Here is a 23,302-nt window from a genome sequence, read left to right as displayed (position 1 = left end):
TGAGTTCTGAGGTCAGTGGTTGGGGCGGCGCACATGCCTCACCTGCTCAAGAGGCGCCCGCCGCCCTCCGGGCAGCCCCTTCCTCGCCCACAGCACTCGCGCTCCCGGGCAGCTGGGGCACAAGGGGAGCCGAGCACGCCCAGCCGGGGTCTCCTTGGAGCTGCCGGAGGCCAGGAAGTGGTATTCCCTTCAGATAACATGTAGCAGCCTCACATTCACTGTCCCCGAACTCGGCCGTTCGGAAAGCGTATGGAGAAACATCTAGGCGTCCGCACCACGTTCCAGGAGGCTGGAACTCCATTTTTCCCAGCACTTGTTTATTGCAAAACCGAGTTTGTCACAAATACCCCTTTGTAAACAGCTCAGCTCACTTAGGGAGAACTGGTTTCTGTGCTGACGACGAGAGCACACTGTCACTTAGGGGCTGGCAGTCCTGGCTAGACGGCCGTGCTGACCTCCCACCTGCAGCCTCCGTGGTCACACCTGCCCCTTTCTGTGTCCCATTCCTGGGAGGCGTCCACACTGTGTGCTCTTGTGCAGAGAAGGGGCCCAGGATGCCCAATGGGGCAGGGCACAGGCTCGGATTCCCTTCAGCCACCCATGCCCGGAGAGCCTTGGGAGACACTGCTCCGGTGTCCGAGCGTCGCAAGCACGCCAGCCATGGCACCAGAGGTTGGGAAGGTATCTGGCGCTCACGCCGATTCGACCACAAAGCCCAGAGTGCTGGCTGGGACCCACTGATGCAGCAGCCCAGGGCTAGAGCCACCCACATACCACAGCCTGGGACAGGCGCTCACTGGGCCCACAGCTACTGCCGTGGGTGCCCAGGCCTCTGGGCCACACGTTCACCACCAACAACCCTGCAGGACACGGGCGGTGAGGACCCACGCAGTATCCACTCCCAACTCCCACTCCCCGGACAAGCCCAGGCCTTAGAGCTGGCCTCAAAGTGAGGGTTGAAGTCTGTTCCTGCACTCTGGCCTCCAAACCCTGGGCTTCTAACAGAAAACAGCCATCTTGCTCCCGGGTCAGCCGTGTGGCGCCAGGGCAGCCCCAGGCCTGCTCCCAGTCTCCGGGGTGCTAGACAACGGTGGCCTGGCTCACCTCAATCACAAGAGCAGGCGGGGAGCAACCAGGGCTTGGAGCCAGGGGAGGAGCACAGGGACCACAACCAGGAGGGGCAGCCAGGAGCCCCCGGGAACCAGGAGGGGCAGACAGGAGCCCCCGGGATCCAGGAGGGCAGCAAGTTCCCACAGAACCCACCGTGACAGCACCTCAGGGCTACGGGGCAGCTGGGCATCCTCACGGCCTGCTGGGTGGTGGGTCATGCCAAGGGACATGGGCAGCCTGCTGGGCGGCCCGCCTGGAGAAGCCAAGAGCAGTCTGGAAGGAAGCCCAGGGCCGAGGGGGTTACAGAACTGCCCCCATCCCAACGCCTGAGATGGTGTCTTCATTCATTCTCACAGTGGGCTTTCTTGCCACTCGGGGCAAGGACGGCACGGGGCGGGTCCCCGGAGCTCATGGCATGCCTCCAGGCCGGTTCAGAGCTCACTGCCGCCGTCCAGCTGCATCTGCTGGGCCAGCTGCTGCCCGATGGCCAGGAGGGGGCTGGCCCTGTAGGTTGGACTGGCCAGCAGCTCCCGAAACCGAGCCCTTTCTTCCTCACTGAAAGACATGAGATCAGAGCAGGTCAGCACACTCCACGCCCCTCATTCTGGAACAAGTATCAGCACCACCCCAGCCCGGCCATCCCACCCCTGGGCACCGCAAGGCAGGCTAGGCATTGCAGGGGGCAGGCCAGGGATTACACAGGGCAAAGCACCTGCGGCCTAAGGGTCACCATGGGGAGGTGGGCGGGGGCAGGGGCAGTATTAGGAGGGGAGGGGAGGAAGGCAGCAGGGCAGCGAGGGGGCTCAGGAGCGGCCTTGCCGGGTCAGGCCCAAGGGGGACTGAGGATGGGGATCTGAGAGCTAACAGGCGCTTTGGGCAGGAAGGGACTGGCCGCCCTGGGGCCTCCTCATGATCACACACAGGCTTTGGAGCCACCGTACGCACCCGTGGGTTTGGGGACCGGCACCTCTGCCCTCCCCAAGAAGCGGGCTCCGGGCACCCCCATCCCCCACCTGATGAAGAGCTGCTATTCAAAGCAGGAAGAAGCTGACACACGTGGGGAGGCAGACATGTGGCCTGCAGACACGTGGCCTTACGTAAGAGGCGCCGTCCCTCCAGTGCTGCCAAAGCCGAGGCTGCAGTAACACAGCGGTGGAGCACCGCAGCCCCGTGGGCCCAGGACCAGCCCTTCCCACAAAGGGGCGCCCGGCGACAGAGAGGGCAGCGGCTGCCTCTGATCGGAGCTGGAGGGCTTCCTCCCAGGGGAGGTCCTGAGCCCCTGGAGTCCACAGTGGTGGCCGCCACTCTCTCCGCGTGGGTCTCTAAACCCAGGGGCCCCCAGGTGGAGCCAGCAGTCATGCTGCCTTTCAGAAGCACAGGGGCGGGGCGCCTGGGGGCTCCTTCGGTGAAGCATCTGCCTTCGGCTCAGGTCACGATCCCAGGGTCCTTTGATCGAGCCCCATGTCAGCCTCCCTGCTCAGTGGGGAGGCCACTGACCCGCCCCCCTCTCAAATAAAATCTTTAAAAAAAAAAAAAAAAAAAAAGGCAGCACAGGGGCCAGCTAGACATTTGCAGGTGCTTCGGTGAGGTACCCACAAGAGAGGACACCTGTGCATGAAAAGCCCGGGAGGGCGGTTCCAGAAACGTGTAGGCAGGGCCTCAGTGGCACCGCACTGGGGGAGGTGCTGCAGCAGGGCCGGTCCTGGCCCAGGGGCAGCGGGTGGAGCCGGGCCGGCGCTGCCCCTGGCGTGCAGGATGGAGGGCAAGGCCAAACCTCGAGGTGCCTGGCTTTCTTGGCTGTTGGCAGGAGTCCGAACCCCTGGACTGACAGTCTGAGCCGGGTGTCCACACCCAAGACGCCTGGGATGGCGGCGGCTCTGGGCTCCAAGGGTGATGCCCTCAGAGCCGGCATCTCCTGTTCTGGCAGCTTCTGCTCTCCTTGTTCCCCGGGGCAAGGGACTCCCGGCCCCGCTACAAACAGGCTGCATCAGGCCCATGAGAGGAGCCACTGACCAAGCTGCCTGCAGGGCCCAAGTGGACCAGGGCTGGGGGCACTTGGCCAGAGGCCGGACAGTACGGGGGGCGAGATGGGAGGAAGAGGTGGGAGCATCGGAGCCTCATTCTGGCAACAGGCACTACTCACAGCAGCTGGAGCCTCTGCGCGGCGCTCATGCGGCTCAACTCGGAGGGCCGGGGCCGGCTGCTCACGCTGCTGCGGACAGAGAGGCAAGTCGGCACAGGCTCCCCCGGACCCCTCCTCACCCGGGACTCCGGGAGCACGTGGACCCCACAGCAGCCAGCACCGGAGGCGCACATGTCTACGCAGCCCACAGCAGGAAGGGCAAGAAAACCAGAGCCCCAGGCCAACACCTAAATTTAGCCTCCAGACCAACAGACCTCATCCTTTATTCATGGTTTCTGTTAAAATATGAATGAACGACCTGTCTCGGGAGTCTGAGACGGCACCGGCGCACTGTCCCCACACCCACTCGCACTGACTCTGGCGCCCACGCGGCCTGCAGAGACGGCCCTTGGCCACTCAGAGCCACATGCGTCCCCAGGGCCGTCGCGGACGCCCTGCCTGCAGCCAGCCTTCCCCGAGTCACCCTCAGCCCCAGGCCGCCACGGCCCTGCTCCCCTCACTGCTGACCCGCCCTGTGTCCACGCCGGCACAGGCCCCTCGCAGGAGCGGCTGGCGTCCCAGACACTGCCGGGAGATCGGGGAGCCCAGGCCTTGGATCCGACCCCCCACAACACCCCTGCACCCCCATCTATAAAAAGGTAAAATCGGGGCGCCTGGCTGGCTCAGTTAAGCATCCGACTCTTGACTTGAGCTCAGGTCATGATCTCAGGGTCGTGAGATCGAGCCCGGCTCAGGCTTCGCACTTGGCAGGGACTCTGCTGGAGATTCCCTCTTCCCCTTCTCGTAAAAAAAAAAAAAAGATAAAAAAATAAAAATAAAAAGGTAAAATCCACTGAAGCCACGCACGGCCCTCCAGCTCTGATAGCAGTGTCCGTGTAGACGCATCTGGGAGTCCCCTCGGTGCCCAGGGCCAGGTGCAGTCTCTAGTGGCTTGAGCCCCCCTTGCATGGTGGAGCCTCAGAGCGTGGCTAGGACCTGGTAAGCAGCTCCTGGGGGAGGCTTCTGTCCTGTGGACAAAGGCAGGCCGACGGGGTGAACAGAGCCAACCCCAGTCCTGTCACCTCCGTCCAGACAGGTGCAGGCTTCAGCTTGAAGTCTCTCGGATGAAGAGCCCCTGGAAGGGCAGAGACTCGCTCACGGCATCAGAGCGTGGTTCCGGCTGCAGACGCACCAGGGCCAACGGTGGGCTGCGAACTCCCGCCAAGAACGATGTGCAGCTCAGACACACAGCCTGCTTGCTGCTCGAGTATCTGCGGAGATGACCCCAGCCCACCAGCACTGGAGGGAATGGCTCTGGACACGGGCTGACCTGGGATGAACCTTGGGAAAACCACTGCACCCCCGAAGCCTCAGCTTCCCTGTCAAACAGGCAAATGCTTCCTGGCAAACTTGCGTTAGCCACGCCTGCAGTACAAGACCGTGAGCGCACAGGTGCACCCAGGAACTCCCAGCTTCTCGCTCTCCTGCAGGCAGTGGAGCCCAACCCTGCCACTCACCTGCTGATGTGAGTGAGCCCGCAGGGCGTGTCCCACCCCCAGGGGCCTGGGAAACCAAGTGGGTCTAAGAAACCCCAAACAATGCAGACTCCTGTCCGAGTCCACAGCCCCGGCAGGTGACGCCCCGAAGTCCACCCGGGGGCGGCCCAGTGGCTCCTACGGTGCTACTCCCAGCCAGCTCTCCGGCAGCAACTGCTGGCCTGTACAATCCAGGAGGGCTGAGGCAGCAGGAAGCACCCCTACCCTGGCTGCCACCCAGGGCCACTTGATCTGTGGCAACAGCCTCGAGACGTGCCCAAGGCCACTGGGACCACACAGGGTCCAACTGGTGGCTGGCCTGGTGGCTCAGCGGCACAAAGCTCCCCACCCCAGCTCATCATGACAAGGTGACCTTTGCCTGATGCGCTTTCCCCCGGAGGACCGACTTCCTAGACAGCCTCATCTTCCACCGAGGAGCGGCATCACTGTCCACGTGCGCCCTGTGCCGTGTGCCGCCCACCCAGATGGCGCGGGACACAGCGCGGGAGGCGAGCTCTGACGGCTCAGAGCCCCAGGCTCCACACGGCCACCGCCCCGTGAGGCCACATCATGGATGTGGGACGAGCCTGTAGCGGGCCAGGGCCTTGATCAGGGAGTCCCAGTAGGTGACCGGGGCCCCATGCACTCAGGTCTGGGTGTCCAGGGCCACAGAGCCATCCCCACACCACACCCTGACCCACCCCAACCTCAGGACACACCTAGAGGAGGGGGGACAACACACTCGGATCAGAAGGGCCACCTGAGCCATCCGTGTGCTTTCAAGAGTCAGCCACTGGTGCGTCCCCTCCAGCGCAGAGCCTTCTCCCTAGCTCCAAGGACGCTGCCCCGGCGGAGGTCAGCAAGGGAACCAAACCCCTCCTGTGATGGCACCGGAGGCTGGGCTAGCTCTCAGGGCTGAAGGGCTGACAGCATGGGGACCCCACCCTGTGAAATGGGGCAAGTAAAGAGACCAAAGGCAAAGCTTACCGGCCGCCTGGGGGAAGGGACACCAAGCTCAGGGAGCACCGCTGGTTGGCAACATCCCCTGTATGTTGTAGACGTGTACACGGACAGTAACCTCATCCCACCCCAAGGGGACAGGACGGCTGGAAGCTCTGCATCTGGAACCCTCCTGGTCCCTGCCCCACAGGCCTCTCCCTTGGCTGACTTAAGCCCGTACCCTCTAGCCTGGTCAGCTCTGAGTCCTAGGGAACTACTGAAACTAAGGGTGGTCTCGGGGACCCCCAGACTCGGAGCTGGTGTTAGAAGGGAAGATGGTCTTGAGGCACCTGGGTGGCTCAGTCAGTGGAACATGTGACTCTCGGGGTTGCGGGTTTGAGCCCCACAGTGGGTGTGGAGATTGCTTAAAAATAAAATCTTAAAAAAAAAAAAAAAAAAGCAAGGATGGACTTGTAAACCGTTCTGGAAACTTTGCAGAACACACTGGGGTGCACGCACACACAGAGTTCCTCACTCTGGCAGCAAGACGGACCAGGGCTCCCTGCACAAACGCTGAGTCTGGGGCCGGGCAGGACGTGCCCACAGTGGGCCAAGGAAGGAGGGGCTCAAAACCAAAGCACAGCCCCCACCTTGATGGGCATGTCAGAGGGACACAGGAGCCAGCTGCAGGGGCTCCCGGTGGCCGGAGCTGGACCGGTCCCAGCAACAGAGTGGAGTCGTGTTGGACTATAGCCCACACTATAAGATAGGTACCGTGAGTCCATACTGACATCCGTAAGTGATTCACTCATGCACTGATACAGAAACGGTATTGATCTCCTCCTCCGAAGGAGAATCCCACAACGTCTGCACAGCTGCGCCGTCCTCGGGGAGCAGAGCGCACCTCCCCACTCCTTAGGTGGGCTGTGCGTGGCAACTCCCTTCCCCAGGGGACAGTGCGGGAAAGGGAAGGAGCCACCTGGGGTGGGGACACCCGGCAGACCCACCTCCAGGTGACCACGGCCAATGTGAGCAGTGACAGGTCGTGTTGACGGCAGGCACCTGGGCCGGACGGGATGCACGGGCACTTCCCTCTGTGGTCCTCCCCCCAGCAACCCCTGACCCCAGTCCACTCATGAGAAACCATCATGCTATCCCAACGAGGGGCATCCCCCCAAATGCCTGACCGGTCCTCCTCCAAATGGTCAGGTCATCAGAGAAACTGTCACAGCCAAGAGGAGATGTAAAGGGACATGATCAATGTCACATGGCGTCCTGGATGGGATCCTGGGACAGAAGAGGGACATTAGGGGAAACCAAGGAAATCGGAATAACCTCTGGGCTTTATTCAATCACTAGTATTTACGTATCAATACAACGCACCACGTAAGCTGCTCCTGACGGGGAGCTGGGTGTGAGGGACGTGGGAACTCTTAGTATCCTCCCATCATTTTTCTGTAAATCTAAAACTGTTCTAAAATAACATTTATTCAAACAAACAGCTTGCCAGTGCCAAGACACACTTAGGGAGGGACAGTGACCCCTGTCCAACAGGAGGCTCAGCTAGGAGACGAGCTGGGGACCTTCCCGCACCCAGAGAGCCGGAAGTAACCTCAGCTACAGCCCAGCTTGGCAGCCCAGGCCACCCGAGGCCACACACATTCCTCCTCGGGCTGCCGACCGGGTGTTTACGTAGCAATTCCCCCCTCTGGGAGCCCCGAGCACATTTTTCAGATGAGAAAACTGAAAGCAGGGGAAGGACACTTGACCGGGGTCACATTTTTTATCAAGAATCAGAGGGAGAATTTGCATCTCAGGCTCTGGCTCGATTACCAATCTCAACTGTGAAGGCCACTCCTCGACTCCTTGTCCAGACCAAAAGGTTCTGGGTGCTTCCATCCCGGGAGCTGGCCTGCGATCTTCCGGCTCTGCGGCCAAGTGGCCTGGAGCACGTCGTCGGACACCCCCCACCCCCAAGCCGATGAAGGGGGACAGGGAGGGACAGCAGAGGGACTGGCTTTTCTAGAGCACACATGCCCCAGGAGGCAAGCAGCACTCCAAGAATGTGCTTCTGGAAGAGGGTGCTAAAGGCAGCGGTATGATGGCGGGCTGTGCCCCTGGGGAGCGAAGCCCGGCGGCTAGGAGGACCCACCACATCGCAGCCCTCCCAGCTAAGCTGCACCAAGGCCCACACCGGAGAAGGCTGACAGGTGCCCCCTCATCAACATGCTGGCCGGGCCATTCGCCTGCAGAGGCCCCAGGGCTCCAGCCCCACATGAGGGACTCACCAGACCACCTGCCTACCTCGAGGCTCTGCTCACGAAGCAAGGGTTTCTGCATCAACAAGGAGGTCAGGCACCTCTGTGGCCTTTGCCTCTCCCTGCCCCTCCCCTGCTGGTTCTTCTCAGGGGTCCCGACACAGGTCAGTGGCTGCCACTCTGGAAGAGCCGGCCCTGTCCTGGCCTCGCAGTCCCAAGGCAGCCACAGACGGACACTCACCCTCTGGTACGTGGCTGCCGACTGCCGGCCTCCAGCTCCAGCAGCTCAGGGAGGGCGTCTCTCAGGGGCTGCAGGTCCCCCACCACCACCGTGGCCCTCCGTCTCCGCTCCGCCTTGCGCTTCTGCTCGGCCAGCTTTATGGCTTCGATTTCTGAGGGGGGGGACAACGGGTTGGTGAGAGGAGCAGAGAGCAAGGGACGAGCACACGAGCGACCAGGTTCCTTCCTGAGCAGGGCCGGCAGGTGGCACCTATGTTCGCCCCGGGAACCTGGGAGGCAGGCCGGCAGCCTCACCTCGGAATGCCGAGAAGGAGCTGCAGGTGCTGAGGCTCTCTCTGAGCCACCCAGGCGCCCTGAAGCCTGGGGATTCGACTTTCACTTAGAAATGTTTTTACTTCACAACCGCTAATAAAATACGTACTCAAATGTGGTATTTCCAACGTGGCTGGTGGGCAAGGCCCGCTCGGCGGTTTGAGTACAGCTCTTACCCAGGGGGACAGCGGGGAGGCCCAGGGCCTGTTGCACGTGAAAGACGCGCGGGCGCGGCGCCCTCGGGTTTGTTCATTCGCTCTGTGCCAGGTCTCTCCCTGAAAAGCTGGGACAGGACAGCAGCTGTGGGAAGACCACACCTGAGCCCCGTCTGACCCTGCTAGAGACAGCCAGCCACACACAGCAGCACAGCTCGAAAGGCCGCGAAAGCCGCCTTCCTAGCACACAGCCAGAGGACTCACAGCCAGAGGAGCGTCAGCAGCCAGCACGTGCCAGGTACGGGACCGGGTCCTTCGGAATGCTGCAGCCGCCCGTCACCCCTCAGAAGGGCCGTGACCACCAGGCACAGGGCAGACCAGGAGGGGAACCCCACACTGAGGACAGACTCGACAGCCCAGCGACGGGTATGGAGGGGCCGGGTCCACACGGAGCCCCGGGAAGCACACATGAAGGGAGAGTCGTACGCGGTGACCAACAGGCTTTCTCAAGAGAGGAATTTCCAGAAACTGCAACTATTCACCTAGCAGAGAGAAGCACCAAGGAAGGCTTCCAGAAGCAAGAGCCGCTCGACAAGCCTGTAGTGCTGGGCCACGGCCGCCCACCCCAAAGCCCTCGGCTGCCCAGGGCAAGCTCTGAAAGCCCACCTTACCTGGCCCAAAGTCAGGGACACCCACACTGCCCCCAACCATGGCCCCTAAGAGAGTCCCAGAGGGCCCCTGGGGAGTGAGGCTGCCCCCTCACCCCGAGGAGTGGAGCTCAAGGGGACAAGGACGGCTCCACTCGTCAGTCAGCTCCTCGTGCACGGAGCAACCCCTCAAGGCTCCGGACTGTTAGGACTTACAAGGGGACAATTCAGTCAGTCCCTTCCCTCTGCCGGGAAGAAGATAAACAATTTACTGAGCATCTCCTCAAACCAGGTGCCTCTTCCCCGAGAGCTGCGCATCCTGGGAGGGAGGCAAAGGCCAGAGCGGGTGCTCTGAGCCCACTGCCCCTTCCATGGCCGACAGACCAGCAGCGGGACCAAGGGCAGCAAAGCACATGCCCAGGCTCCCGGGGGACAGACGCACGCAGCCTCCCGATGTCCGCAAATCCATGCTGGAAGTGCTCGAAATTACTAACACGGGCACCTAGCTGGAGTGTGACTGAGGCACGCAAGGCCAGTTCACACGCAGACATCTGCCAGATGCCCCACGGGGGTCTGTTTAAACACAAAGGCCATCCACCATTGCCGCAAGAAGTGCCAAATGGAACATGATAGAATTCACTATCCGCTCACCATAAAATGACAATACGGCTGTGAATGGAGACCGATTCCTTAATGTGACAAGAGATTATCCACCAGGAACAGCACGTTCTCTAGCAAAACATCACAAGACCCCACACCAATCCCTTGTGGCCAGCTCCATGCCCAAGGAGGGTGGGCGGTGCTGGGCTGGCGACTGTGAGAACCCACAAAGCTCACACAGCCTCCAACTTCAACAGGATTTTCAACCGAACCTGTGAAGCTAATTACAAGTCTTACTTTGAAAAAAAGACTAAATGTACAAAGTAGTCAGAACACGTTTAAAGAGAACAAGGAAGTGGGCCTACTGGACGCTGAAGCACACCAGGAAGTGACAGAAATCCCAGCAGGGCAGCGTCCCGGGGCAGGTGCGAAGGGCAGGCTCCGACACACTGGCAATCCTTCTGGGGACAGGTGGGTCCCTCCCGCCCACCCTAAAAACTAAGAAGTAAACACCACGAATATAACAAGTAAGAGTCAAAAGCCACAAAACACAGGCGTGCACGCACACCAGGCGCTTCTAAAGCTCCACCCCAAGAGGATGGAGAAAGGTCTGCAGGTCTGATACCGCCCAGGCCGCCAGCGCCTGCTCCCATCCGCAGCTCGCTGGGCAACGGGTCTTCAGCTCTGTCGTCTCACCTGAACAGGTTTATAACTTCTTTACGTGGGACTGAAACAATAACGCGTCCTCAGATCTGGGTGCCCTTCATTCCAGCCTGGGGGCTTGGGGGGGGGGGTGCGAACAGTGAATTTAAAGGGGTGTAGTTCTGGGGCACCCAGCTGGCGCAGTCGTTAAGCGTCTGCCTTCGGCTCAGGGCGTGATCCCGACGTTCTGGGATCGAGCCCCTTATCAGGCTCCTCTGCTGGGAGCCTGCTTCTTCCTCTCCCACTCCCCCTGCTTGTGTTCCCTCTCTCGCTGGCTGTCTGTCAAATAAATAAATAAATAAAATCTTTAAAAAAAAGGGGGGATGTAGTTCTGTGCCACTGGGCTTCAGGGCTCGGGGCCGGCCACGCTCCGCAGAGGACAACCACACTGACATCACCCCGGGCCCCTCCCAGTCTCCCCTTTCTGTCCCAGAGCCGTTCCCATGCCTTCTAGCCAGAGACAGGGGTGCAGGGCGAGGGAGATGCCCGCCTGGAGTGCCCTCTGACACCCGGACCCTGCTACGCCTTCTTCTGGCAATGAATCCTCCCTTCTACCCCCCAGGCCAGGTAGAGGTAGGGGGCCTCCTTGCCAATCTTTGTACCTGGGCTGGAAATCGCCCCCTTCATTGACTTCTCTCCAGGTAAACCCTTCCTGGGGTGCTGGAACGAGACAGACCACACACCGATGTTACTCCCCGGGGGAGAATCTCATAGCCAGCCCACTTGTAAGCAAGCGGGGGCAAGGGAAGGTCCATTCTACCAACTGTATGGTCTAGGGCAGTGCATTCTGAGCATTTGGGGGCAGGGGGCTCCTCCTGCCTCTACCACTCCCCCTCCGCTGGCTCTGGAAGGTTCCCAAGGATGACACTCTGTCATTCTAAATGGCTTAGTTGAAAACTAGCTTGAGGTGTAATCAAGAAAGCATTCCATATCCTAATTGAACCTCCAAAAACCAACTCATTGGCTACAGGGATGCTGACCGTGGGAGACTCTTAAGGGCTGGGCTCCCTGAAGGCCAGTCCACATCCTGCTGACACAATCCAGGAGGAGGAGGCAAGGCATGTGCCCCTGTCACTCTCCTTACCTCCCTGCCCACATGTGCCCATGGATGAGAAGCCTAAGGGAAGCTCCTTAGAAACCGGGCCTGAAGCAGAGAGCATATGACGGCACCTTCCCCGTGCACCAGTGCGGCTGGGTCCCAACCCCTGGCCCCCAATTCCCAGCCGCGGACTGGGAACAGTTCACACCCGTCTTCCATCACCGCCCAACAGAGGCTCCAGCCCCTGCCGTACGATGAGAAGACATGAAAACGTGAGGTTTGGAGAGGAAGATGAAACTGTATCCATTTTAGGTGGCATGATTTTTTATGTAGAACGTTGTCAGGAAGCTACAGAATAACTATCAGAATACGTGATTTTAGCACCGTCTAAGGATGTGCCTAAAAAACCCATCTTTTACATACTAGAGCACTAGAAAGAACACTAGAAAACGCAGTGTTTGGGGCGCCTGGGTGGCACAGCAGTTAAGCATCTGCCTTCGGCTCAGGGCGTGATCCCGGCGTTATGGGATCGAGCCCCACATCGGGCTCCTCCGCTGTGAGCCTGCTTCTTCCTCTCCCACTCCCCCTGCTTGTGTTCCCTCTCTCGCTGGCTGTCTCTATCTCTGTTGAATAAGTAAATAAAATCTTAAAAAAAAAAAAAAAAGTCGAAACACTGTTCTGCACTTTGTTTAAAAAAAAAAAGAAAATGCAGCGTTCGAGAATCCCATTTATAACAACTCCAACAACTCTGAAACTACTAGTAATAAGCTTAACAAAGCAAGACCTGTGTAAGACCTCTCCTCTGAAAACTATACAACACCGACCACAGAAGTTAAAGAAAATCCACATAAATGGAGGAATATAGCACATTCGTGGACTTGAAGATTCAATATTGTTAACACGGCAGTTTTCCCAAACTGATCCACCCACTCAAGGCAACTGCGGTCCTAAGTCCACCAAGGCGCTGCTGGTGGAGCGGGTTTTAAGAAGTCCGCGTGCCCACGGTAAGATCTACATGGAAACGCCAAGGCCCTGGGCATCACACAGAAGAACCGAGGGGGAGGGCGTCCGCTATGTGACCCACGACCTCCCCACGCTGCCCCGTACTTGTGAAGGCACAAGCTGCGTCAGCCAACAGAAGACGCCCCAACACAGCCACGCTCTGGAGGCCGTGCGACGTCTCACAGAGACACGGAAACAATCACACGAGGAAAGAAGAGTCCGTTAACAAACAGTGCCAGGGACCGAACACCCACGCTGAGGCAGAAAGAGCCTCAGGACCGCAGGCTGCCAAACACACCTTAGCGTCAGAACCCTAACCAACCTACCCGCAGAGTTCTCAGAATAGCCGAACAGCATCTCGAGGACTTCGGGTTGCACAGTGTTTCCTCAACAACACACACGTACACAAAATAACCGTATTAAAAAAAAGATAAATCAGATGCCTCAAAGTTAACTCCTGTTCATCAAAAACAAACTGTTAAGAAAATGAACAGGCAAGTCATGGTCTGGAGGAAAATCTGCAAGCAAGCCCTTGACGCAGGGCTGGCCTCCAGGACGTCAGAACCCTTCCCGCAGTGTGAGTAGCAGAGGGCATGGGGCCCCACGAAAGCACACCCGGCTGGGGCGCACACGCAGTGCTCGGGGGTGGCTGAGAGCGGAGGCCACGAGGAGCTGCCGACACCCTGCAGAGCTGTGGCTGGTGGCAGTGGGAACGCACGACCACTCTAGAGACACGTCTGGCACTTGCTTATAAAACTAAACATACACCTGCCCTATGACCCAGCGTTCCATTCCCAACTATTCCTCCAAGAGAAATGACAACACACTCCACAAAAAGACCTGAATGTTCACAGCAGACTTTCTCACAGTAGCTAAAAAGGGAAAAACAGACCAGGTGTCCATCAATAAGACAGGGGGCAGCAAACAGTATCTCCAGATAAATCCTTCTCAGGGAGAGAAGGCCCGGAGCCACAGCAGAGCGGACTCTCCGGAACATCATGTGAAGCAGAGACCCAGACACAAAGCGAATGCGTCCTACAGGGTTCCACTTCTAGAACGTCGACAGCAATAAAATCTGTGACTCTGAAAGGATGAGACAGTGGTCACGTCCAGGGTCATGGAGAGTGGGGCCCAGCGGGAAGCGCAGGGGGCTTCTCAGTGCTGGTGCGGCCCCGTCTCTCACAGGGACTCTGGTCACAAATCCCTGAATGCACTCAGACTGGCACTTCATCATAGGCCGGTTTTACTCAAAATAAAAATGAAACCGTCAGCAGATGCTGGACTGTAGCGCGCTCACTGGGATGAAAGTGTCTGGATGCCTGCCGCTCGCTCGGCAGAGTGTGGACAGAACACAGGGTGGCAGACAGACGGGAATGGACAGAGGAACAGATGTGGTCAAGAACAGTGTCCACGTCAAATCTCGATGTGGGAATCAGGCTGTTCACTGTCACGTTCTCCCTGCTTCTCCGTATGAAACTTCCCATGATACAAGACGAGATGAAGCCCGAGGGGCGGTGCAGCTCACACAGCCCTCCAGTCCCAACCAAAACCGTAAAAACAATGAGCCAAGTAACTCAAACCTAAAGAAAGCAAGAACAGGGTATTAGAAAAACAGAAACTAGTAATTTAGGGCACAGGAAAGTAGAATTGACAAGTAAATACAAGGCTTAATTCTTGGAATGGAAGAGACAAAATAATGAGAAATTCAAGAAAGGGACGCAAATAAAGGACAAACGGTATCAATGATGAGAGGCTAGGAGCCAATGAGGGTGGAGATCCGATCAGAGTAGATGCTTTCGTGGGAAAACAGGAGTGGCCACGCAGGGCTCAAGGAGAGACCACAAAAGACCAACCAGCACGGAGGGAGTTTTAAGTACCATGGCACACGGTAGCGCAGGGACGCACAGGGCCCCAGCGGCCAGTCTGTCTGCTTCTCTACGTCTAGCTTACAGACAGCATGCCGCACAACCCCACGCGGGGACTGTGGGAAAGAAACCACACGATGAGTCACTTCGTAAGAAACACCCAAAAAGGTTCAAAACAGAAAAAATTGTGGAGGGGCGCCTGGGTGGCACAGCGGTTAAGCATCTGCCTTCGGCTCAGGGCGTGATCCCGGCGTTATGGGATCGAGCCCCACATCAGGCTCTTCCGCTATGAGCCTGCTTCTTCCTCTCCCACTCCCCCTGCTTGTGTTCCCTCTCTCGCTGGCTGTCTCTATCTCTGTCAAATAAATAAATAAAATCTTAAAAAAAAAAAAAAAAAAAATTCATAAATTTCAAAAAAAAAAAAAAAAAGAAAAAATTGTGGAAGAAGTTGACAATTTTCTCTAGAAAATTAAAAATGTACACTTTCTTTAAAACCTTGTTTAAAACAAAATAAAAAAAATAATTTTAACCATAGAGAACATAAAGGGCGTTACAAATTCATTTTAAAAAGTCAAGAGAACCAAAAAATACTATAAATAAATAAATAAAAATAAAAGGGAGCAGAATCACACTAAAATGAGAACAGTAAGAAAAATATTGCAAAGCAGGGCTCACAGGAAAATCCTCAGAAAGCCACCCGTGCGTACTCAGCATGATGAAAACTAACTCCAGGGAGCGAGGCACCGGGTGCGGTGAGGCGCCCTTAGGAAGCCCTGGACGAAGCCCCCCCAGACAGGGCCTCGGAAAGAAGGAGCGGGGCCCCGCCACACCCCGTGCATCCCAGACGGTTCTGCTGGAGAACCCTCGTGACAGCACTGTCACCTGCACACGAGGAGCCCAGAGCGAGGCGCTTGGGGAGGAAGAGGGCGCTGCCCCAGGCCATCCACCAACTGTGGGGGAGGCAGGGGCCGCGGGGACAGGGCCGCGGGGGATGGGGGCGTGGAGGACGGGACCCACGGGGACGGGGGCGTGAACTTACTCTGCAGCCACCGCTCCCGCCGCAGCTTCAGCTTCTCCTTCTTGGGGAGAACAGCCCTGGCCTCTGCACCTGAGGACAGAGAACACATGGGGGTGAGCGGGGTGCTCCGTGCCCACCGGGAGGAGCCAGGAACTGTGCACAGTGGCCTAGTGTCAGACGGGATCCCTGAGCACTTCCTGTGGGGCTGCCCGGGGACACTGTGACCCAGGATGACCTCCAGGACAGGCTGCGGCGTGACCAGGCAGCCCAGAGATCCCACACGACTCACGAGGAAGCTCACGCTCTCCGGCTGGGTAGAAGCCTGGCGGCACCAAGGGGAAAGGTCCATGCCCCCGAGCCCGGGACCTGGCGCCCTGTACTGAGGCTCACGGTCCCCACCTGTTTGCAGTTTCTCTGCACAGGCGCCACCCAAAGCCAAGAGTCTCAGGTGAGTCCAGTCGAAGCAAGAGATGGTCCCAGATCTTGTCACCGATTCTACCAAGGCAGTAAGAAAAACCCACTTCTCATCACACGGTGCCTTCTGTGGGGGGCCAGCCGTCCGCCCTCGCCTGCCAGCATGGGAACCTGTCCCCAACGTGTCCCTGACCTCGCCATCCCATGGTCAGGGCAAAGAGTGCAAAACACGCCCTCTCCTCTGTCCCCAGAACACCTCCGTCATCAGCACGCAGGCCACCAGCTGACCCTCCCACCAACCTCCCTGCTCCCTCCAGCTCAGGGGTGGGTGGCCTCCCCTCCCTCATAAGCCTGCCCTCACCCCCGTGGTATGCCCTCACCCCCCACTTTAGGGACTACACTGTGTCCCCCAAATGCACATGCTCGAGTCCTAACCACCAGCCCTCAGAACGCAACTGTGTTTGAAGACATGGTCTCTAATGAGGTCACCAGGGTGGCCACATGACTGGTGTCCTCCTAAGGGATCAGAACACAGACGTGCACGGGGACGACGACGTGAGGACGTGGGGACGACGGCCGTCTACATACCCAGGAAGAGGCCTCAGGAGGAACCAAGCCTGCCAGCATCCTGACCGCAGATGCCCAGCCTCCAGACCGTGAGGGATACAGGCGTGGGGTCTGTTCCGGCCGCCCGAGCTAACGCCCCACATCCATCTTCTCAGGAATAAGGCAAAGCCCCGTGCTTCCGCCATCGGCCACGCAGCAGGCCAGGCGGCCCTGCCCGCCCAGTCCCCGTGCAGACTGCAGAGTTACCAGGCACCGACACGGCGTCGCCCATCACCCACGAAGGAAAGGGGCACAGCCGTAACACTCATTCACGAACCACCTGAAGAAACCTGCTGACCTTTAGGCGCACCGGGCACCTTTCTGTCAGTGACCCTACAAACTAGTCCCACGTCAGAGGGGGCCGGAACCCCCTCAGGTCACGGGAACGGCTAGGGACCCGACTGGAAAGGAGCGTGAGAGCTGAGCCTAGCGGGCCTCCATGCACGGCGGCCTTGGGCCGGGCCCTCCGGAACTCCACCAGCCGCCCTGGAAGGGAAATGGAGACCCAAGCCCTGAAGTAAAGCCCGAACTATGTGGGCATAGGTGGAGCATCTGGGAGTGCTCAGAAATCGCACAGGGGGCGCCTGGGTGGCACAGCGGTTAAGCGTCTGCCTTCGGCTCAGGGCGTGATCCCGGCGTTCTGGGATCGAGCCCCACATCAGGCTCCTCCGCTATGAGCCTGCTTCTTCCTCTCCCACTCCTCCTGTTTGCGTTCCCTCTCTCGCTGGCTGTCTCTATCTCTGTTGAATAAATAAATAAAATCTTTAAAAAAAAAAAAAAAAAAAGAAATCGCACAGGGCCCTGGCTGTGGGACACGGGGCTCCTCTCCTCGGCAGGCGGATGCAACGGGGGCAGGACAGAGGAGGCCCAGCGCCCAGCAGGCACACAGACTGGTAGCACTAAACCCGACGTCGCTGACCACACACCAACTCCCAGCTGGAAAAGCGCGTCATCCTGCGTCAGCAGAAGCCATCTACAGCCCCAAGGACGCTCAGGCAGGGCCTGCTGGCGCATCAGACCGCACTGGGCCTCCCCCCGTCCAGGCCCTTCCTTGTGCAAGGGCAGGACGTCAGGACGGGGCCGGAATGACACCTGAGCAGCGGGACACCCACGAAAGGAGAGATCTCTCACCATCACTGAGCCTCTCCAGCCTCTGGATTCAAGGGTGAACGGGCGGGACAGACAGCAGGGTAACTTGGGCATGATCTATAAACTTAGGACACAAACCCTGAGAGAGCGTCACACCTTTGGAATTCTTCCAGCCGGGGAGAAGAGGGGCTACCTCACATCCTGAGAGCTGCCACAGGCGAAACACACAGGTGTCCCCTGCCTGACCTGGGGGCAGGGAGCAAAGCGTCGCTGCCAGCTCTGGGAGCACAAAGACGGAGTGGTCTGAGTGCTGTCTGCCCCACGTCAGGGCTGTGGCATGTGGGAGCGCAGGCTGGGAGGGCGCTGGGCCAGGAGACGCCGGACGCTGCAGACGGTGTCTCTGCCTCCAGTTTGCTCTGAAAACAGAGCGGTCTCCAGGCTGGCTCCACTTCCTTGGCCTTAGCTGGTTTCCCCAGAGATAAAGCGGCCTAAGCCCAGGGCATACCCCACCCAGAGCACAGGCTCCGAGACAGCTCATCTCCCAGTTTCTATTTCACGCCGATCTTCCCGGCTCGCACAGCACATCCATGATGTCTACACACAGAGCGGACACAAGTTCCATCAAGAGAAAGGAGGTGTGCCTGTTAAACTAGACTCTTCACCCAAGGAATGTGCATAAAACCCTGTAACCTGGGACTCCCAGGAGGATTTAATCCCTTCTCCAAGAGTAAGACCCTGCACGCTGTGGCCTTGGGTTGAAACTTCCAGACACATTGGAGCTGACCTACTTTCCTCCTTACGGCCCTGACCTCCTCCTCTGCCCCCAGAGAGCAGAAGTGTTGTGTGACTTTCTAGTCACCCTCAGCTGCTCAGAATGGGAGAGGGTGCGACAGGGTGGACAGAAGGGGCTGCATTTGAGACAGCCGAGCACCTGGAGAGTGAGGTCCCCCAGAAGCTGCCCAGAAGCACCAGCCCCGCAGGTGGCAGGCGGCAAACAGACGCTGCCCACGCCAGGCATGAGTGGCAGGAACGAGCATGGGCACCACAAGCCCTGCTCACCTCAGTGTCTGTCCCTGCTGGGTGCCCCCAGGGCATCTGGAGGGTTCCAAAAGCCCAAACCCCCAAGGACTAGGCAAAGCCCTTGCTCTGCACTGAGGCTACAGCCTCGAATGAGACAGATAAGACGGCAGGAGGGGCGTGGTGGCCAGTGGGCCAGGTGGCCAGACCCTCCGGACAAGCCATGTAAGCAGGGGCTTCAGAGAAAGGTATATGGGGGTGTCAGGATGGTCAGGCAGCCAGAGCCTGAGGCTGAGCGAGGCAAGGCAGCTGCCCAGGTGCCCCCTGCTGTCCCTGCACGGGGTCAGACCCAGAACAGGAGCAGCCCCGGAGGCCATCTCTCAGCGCTGTAGAAAGAGAAACACAGATCCTGGCAGGGGAGGGCTCCACGGCAGCCTTTCTAGCAGAGATTTTCACGCACATGCGAGAGAGGGAAGACCACAAAGAACCCTCGAGCACCTCCAGCCGCATCCACTCCAACCCCGGCCGTCGACAGCACACCTCCGATGCACCCTTTCGTGACCTCGGCCCCCAGGCCCCTTGCTGGGCTGGTGCCTGCTCACCAGAGTACCCCAGGTATCCTGAGCCAGCACCTGTGAAAGGGGACCCACCCACAGCACTGGCGCCAGGGCCCTCGTGTGGACACACCCCATGAGAATGGGCTGAGATGGGTCAGGAGATGCTCAGGGGGACACGGAGGTGGCCTGTCCAGTCCTAGTGCCAAGCCCCTACCACGGCCCCACTCGGGACCCCCTAGACTCAGCCCCGGACAGACCATCCTCATGAGCCCAAGCGAGGACACCTGTCCCGGGTGGACGGAATCCCCACAGCACTGGCCAACTGTGGTTTCTCTGCAGCAGCATGTCAACGGGGCCTCTATCACAGGGGCCAGCCGCAGGGGCACTAGTTCGTGCCCTCCCCGGGAACCCCCACTTTAGATGCAGCCCCAGAGTGCCCCCCGAATTCTGCTGCAACTCAGTTATTCCCACCCCACCTTGCAGGCTTCCCTCCTGTGGTCACAGGGGTCAGAGGGTGCTGGTCCCACAGGCCCTGTCCCTCCTGGTGCCGTGCAGGCAGCTGTGCCACGGCACACATGGAGACACGGAGGCAGAACCTGCCCAGAACCCGCGAAGACAGCGCCACGGGCACCTCGCGCACCAAGGCCAACAGACCCACACGCAGGGTCAGCATGGGCTGTCCCCGTTCTGACACTCACAACAAGGGAAGCACACCGAGTCTCCCGTCACCACCTCGGTATAGCTCTGCGTGACCCACAACAGCAGAAACACCAGCCTCAGAAAACCGGGCGGGTGGGGTGACGTTGGCCTCTCTGGCCCCAAGCAGGAGGTTGACAAGTACCGCATACAAGCCTGGGTCCTAGTCCCTCCCAGGCCCCTGTCCTGGGTGTGCCCTTACCTCCAGAACCCCGGGTCAACAGGATAGCCCCGCCGCCCTGGCGGAAGGGAACAAGAGGTGTCCAGCATTTCTGACAAGCGACAAAGTGACAGCAGCTGAGCACTCAAAAACGACCCGTCCCAACCCGAGTGCCCAACCCGAACTCAGGGCAGGTGCCAGGAATGCCAAGTCTAGGCTAGGCCTGGCCAAGCCTGGGTGTCCACGTGACCCAGCGAGCCATGGATTCTCACCGTAAGGATCAGAAAAATTCTCCAGAATCTAAAAACCACACTTAGAACAACCAACCCACTGACCACACTGAGCACAGGAGGAAGGGTGGCTTCCCACCCCCTGCTGTGCCCATGTCCCACCCTCCTTCCGGGCCCCACCCTCCAGCCCGCCTGAGGCACCTCCACAGCCCGAGGGCGGTGACCTCAGCTACAGACCCAAGCTGCCCTGGGCATCCCGGGGAGAAAGGACGGGCACAAAGTCGGGCAGAGGCTGCCCTGACAAGAAAAGCTGACGGGAAGACGCAGCTTCCTACAGCAAGACAGCGAGCTCTCGATCTTCAGCGGGAGACACAACAGTCTTCTCGTCTGTGTACGGGGAATGCCGCTGCGGCACGTGTTCACGAGGTTCCAGACTGGAGTAAATAAAGCTCAGCGGGAGGCCCGCCGCAGCCTGCCCAGCACTGCACCTGTGCCCCGGCGGCCGGCCTCCGATGCAGTCTGCTGCCCGGGCAGGGCATGCCAACAACAGGACAGGGGTGACGCCTTACACGTGATCACAGGACGTACGTCCTAACGGAACTGGAAGAAGAATCAATACATAATTAGCTTTTCCATAAATGACATCAAGAACCTATTCTCCTTCCATCAACAAATATGTGCAAAAACCAGCACAGGTAACAGGAGGCGGAAGCTGCAGGTCTCGAAGCAGCTTCAGGAGCAGGCTGGCGTGACAAGGCATCCCAGGACACTGTCGCTCAACCTCGACTTCTCAGTACATGCTACCAAAGACACATTGGGGGAACAAAGCAGGAATCCTTCCCGTCCCTCTGTGCATCAAAATAAGGTCCCAATGCATGAAATAGATAAACAACAAAACCAGGAAAGTACTACAACTACAAAAAACACACAAATGAGTCACAAAACACAAAGAAAACATCAATTCAACTACATACAAGTTAAGAACTATAGTGAAAAAGTTATGCGAACAAACTCAAAAGGCATTACTGATAGATATACCTGCAGATAACAAAACAGGCTGCTTCCTTCCTATGTAAAAAGCTCTTCTCAAGCAATAGGATTGATTATAAGAAATACAGGAATAGGAAAGACACAGAAATGGGCTGCTTACAGAGGAACGTGGCTAATGGAACTTCCGAGGAAGCGCACATTTCACAAACCTGCCCCCACCGTTCGCTCCTGACGTTAGCAGAGACCTAAGCGCGCACCAGCCAGCTCAGACCAGAGGCCGACTCCCACCTCAGGAGGAGCTCCCACCGAGCGGCGTCTCTAGAAGGCGATCAGGCAGCATCTACTGACTTCTGTTGTTTTATGGGCTTCTTGTGTTGGCCCCCAGTCAGAGGCATGTACTAATACCCTGGGCCACAAGTGGGGACTTGGGACGCAAACCTGGGGCCAACGGGGCCATCTAGCTCCCAAGACCACCTACTGATTTTTTTAATGTCTGCACACCTGACTCGGCAATTCCACCGCTACATTTCCATCTAGAGGTATTACTAGCATCCACAAAGATGGGCGGACACAGCGTGCCCTGCAGCGTAGGTCCCATCATACGACAAACCCCAACAGCCTTGCAGAGGAGCGAGGTCACCGTGTGCTGATGGGCAACCACGCCCAGCACGGGGAAGCACGGGGCCAGGGCCAGCCACGTGTGCAGACGGTGGGCACGGAGAAGCCTGCAGTGGGCACAGCTGCACCAGCGCAGAGTCTCCACACCCGTCTGCGCCCTGCTAACGAGAGGGCAGTGGTGTGACGCCAGCTCAAGGAAGGGCAGCTAGCCCTCGGAGGCACGGCTGGGTGAGCGCTGTGGGCTCTCCAGGAGGGAAAGCATGGCCGGCACCCGGCGGCCGGCGATGCAGCCAGAACAAGGAGTGCCTGCGCTCCCCACCGTGGCAAGCCTGAGTCAGGTGTCATCTATAGACGGCGCAGCCAGACTCTGCTCCCTTCGTTTTTCTGTTTATTTACACCGCATGCTGCAAGAAGACGGCCATTTAGAAATTTTTAAAAAAACCAAAGATATAAAAAAAAAAACACCCGGGGAACAAATTTCCCTCAACAGAGACAATGTCTGGGAAGAAAAGTGACAAGACTATTAACCAAAAAGGCCACACCAACATATTCTCAAAAACACACCCACCCAATTTTCCTGTTAAAGCACCCTTTCTGTTGATGAAAACCTCTCCCATGATGAACTCCCATATGTCCCAAACTGTTGCATATGTCAAAAGGACAGACTCGAAACCCTCAGGACCAACTTCTAACATAAAGACACATGGTGACGTGGTCACTGGCACAGCTGTCAGAGCTGAAGGCTGACGGGGCCGCCCGTGGGTTTGGTTCTGCAGCCGCAGAGCTGTCCTCCTTCAGAGGTGGCCCTGCCCACCCGACAGACTGACGGGAGGAGGGACGAGAGCAGCACCCACGGGCAGACAGGAGGGGCTCCTGGGGGCTCCCCTCGGGGCAGACTGTCCTGCAGGCGCCTGGGCCCCTCCCCAGAAGGACGCGAGGAACCCGTCTGCCCCTCCCACGGCCCCTCGTCCCACCTCCAGCACCTTCCGCAGGCCACTGTCAGGAGAGAGCAGGTGGGGGAACCCTCCAGATAAGCAAGCGCCACAGGCAGCAAGCAGCACACTGGCTCTAAGGACGGAGGCGAACAGCTCATCCTCGTGGGCTCCTCTCTCGGGGAAGGAAACCTGCAGGCAGCGCCTCCCCCTGACAGGCTCCAGCCACGCGCAGCCTCCCTCCGGCGGGGGCTGGGGGCCTCAACGTCTGCCGGGGAGAAAGGGGATGCTGGGCAAGGTGCCCCAAGGGCCCCCCCAAGCAGCATGTACTCAACACGCTCTGGGGGTGTCCCCTCCTCTCCACAATCTACGAGGCGCCCAGGACGATCGCACAGGGGGCAAGGCCAGGCCCTGCTCTAGGCTCCTTGTCAGGCCACACCCCTCCCCTA

At 58.7% G+C, this 23,302-nt stretch overlaps 1 protein-coding gene across 5 annotated transcripts in view; it reads right to left on the bottom strand.

Annotated features, from left to right (window-relative positions):
• Positions 1 to 279: 279 nt before the first annotated feature.
• The window catches only part of SLX9 (SLX9 ribosome biogenesis factor), a 35,247-nt gene continuing 12,224 nt past the window's right edge, over positions 280 to 23,302 (bottom strand). For 3 of the 5 annotated variants that reach the window (XM_026492181.4, XM_026492404.4, XM_026492329.4), the window contains 4 exons: positions 15,566 to 15,634; positions 8,206 to 8,356; positions 3,254 to 3,322; positions 280 to 1,665 (listed from right to left, as the gene is read on the bottom strand). In XM_026492181.4, the coding sequence (XP_026347966.2) occupies positions 1,542 to 1,665; positions 3,254 to 3,322; positions 8,206 to 8,356; positions 15,566 to 15,634 (413 nt within the window). In that variant the 3' untranslated portion in view covers positions 280 to 1,541. Of the gene's footprint in view, positions 1,666 to 3,253; positions 3,323 to 6,173; positions 6,994 to 8,205; positions 8,357 to 15,565; positions 15,635 to 23,302 lie in introns of those variants that run through there. The other 2 variants (XM_026492260.4, XM_044386460.3) reach the window with 2 other exon arrangements.

Source organism: Ursus arctos, unplaced genomic scaffold, assembly GCF_023065955.2.
Source record: "Ursus arctos isolate Adak ecotype North America unplaced genomic scaffold, UrsArc2.0 scaffold_4, whole genome shotgun sequence".
In the NCBI taxonomy this organism is placed as follows: domain Eukaryota; kingdom Metazoa; phylum Chordata; class Mammalia; order Carnivora; family Ursidae; genus Ursus; species Ursus arctos.
The sequence above is the reverse complement of the archived record's forward strand: the minus strand, read 5'-3'. Positions and strand labels throughout refer to the sequence as shown.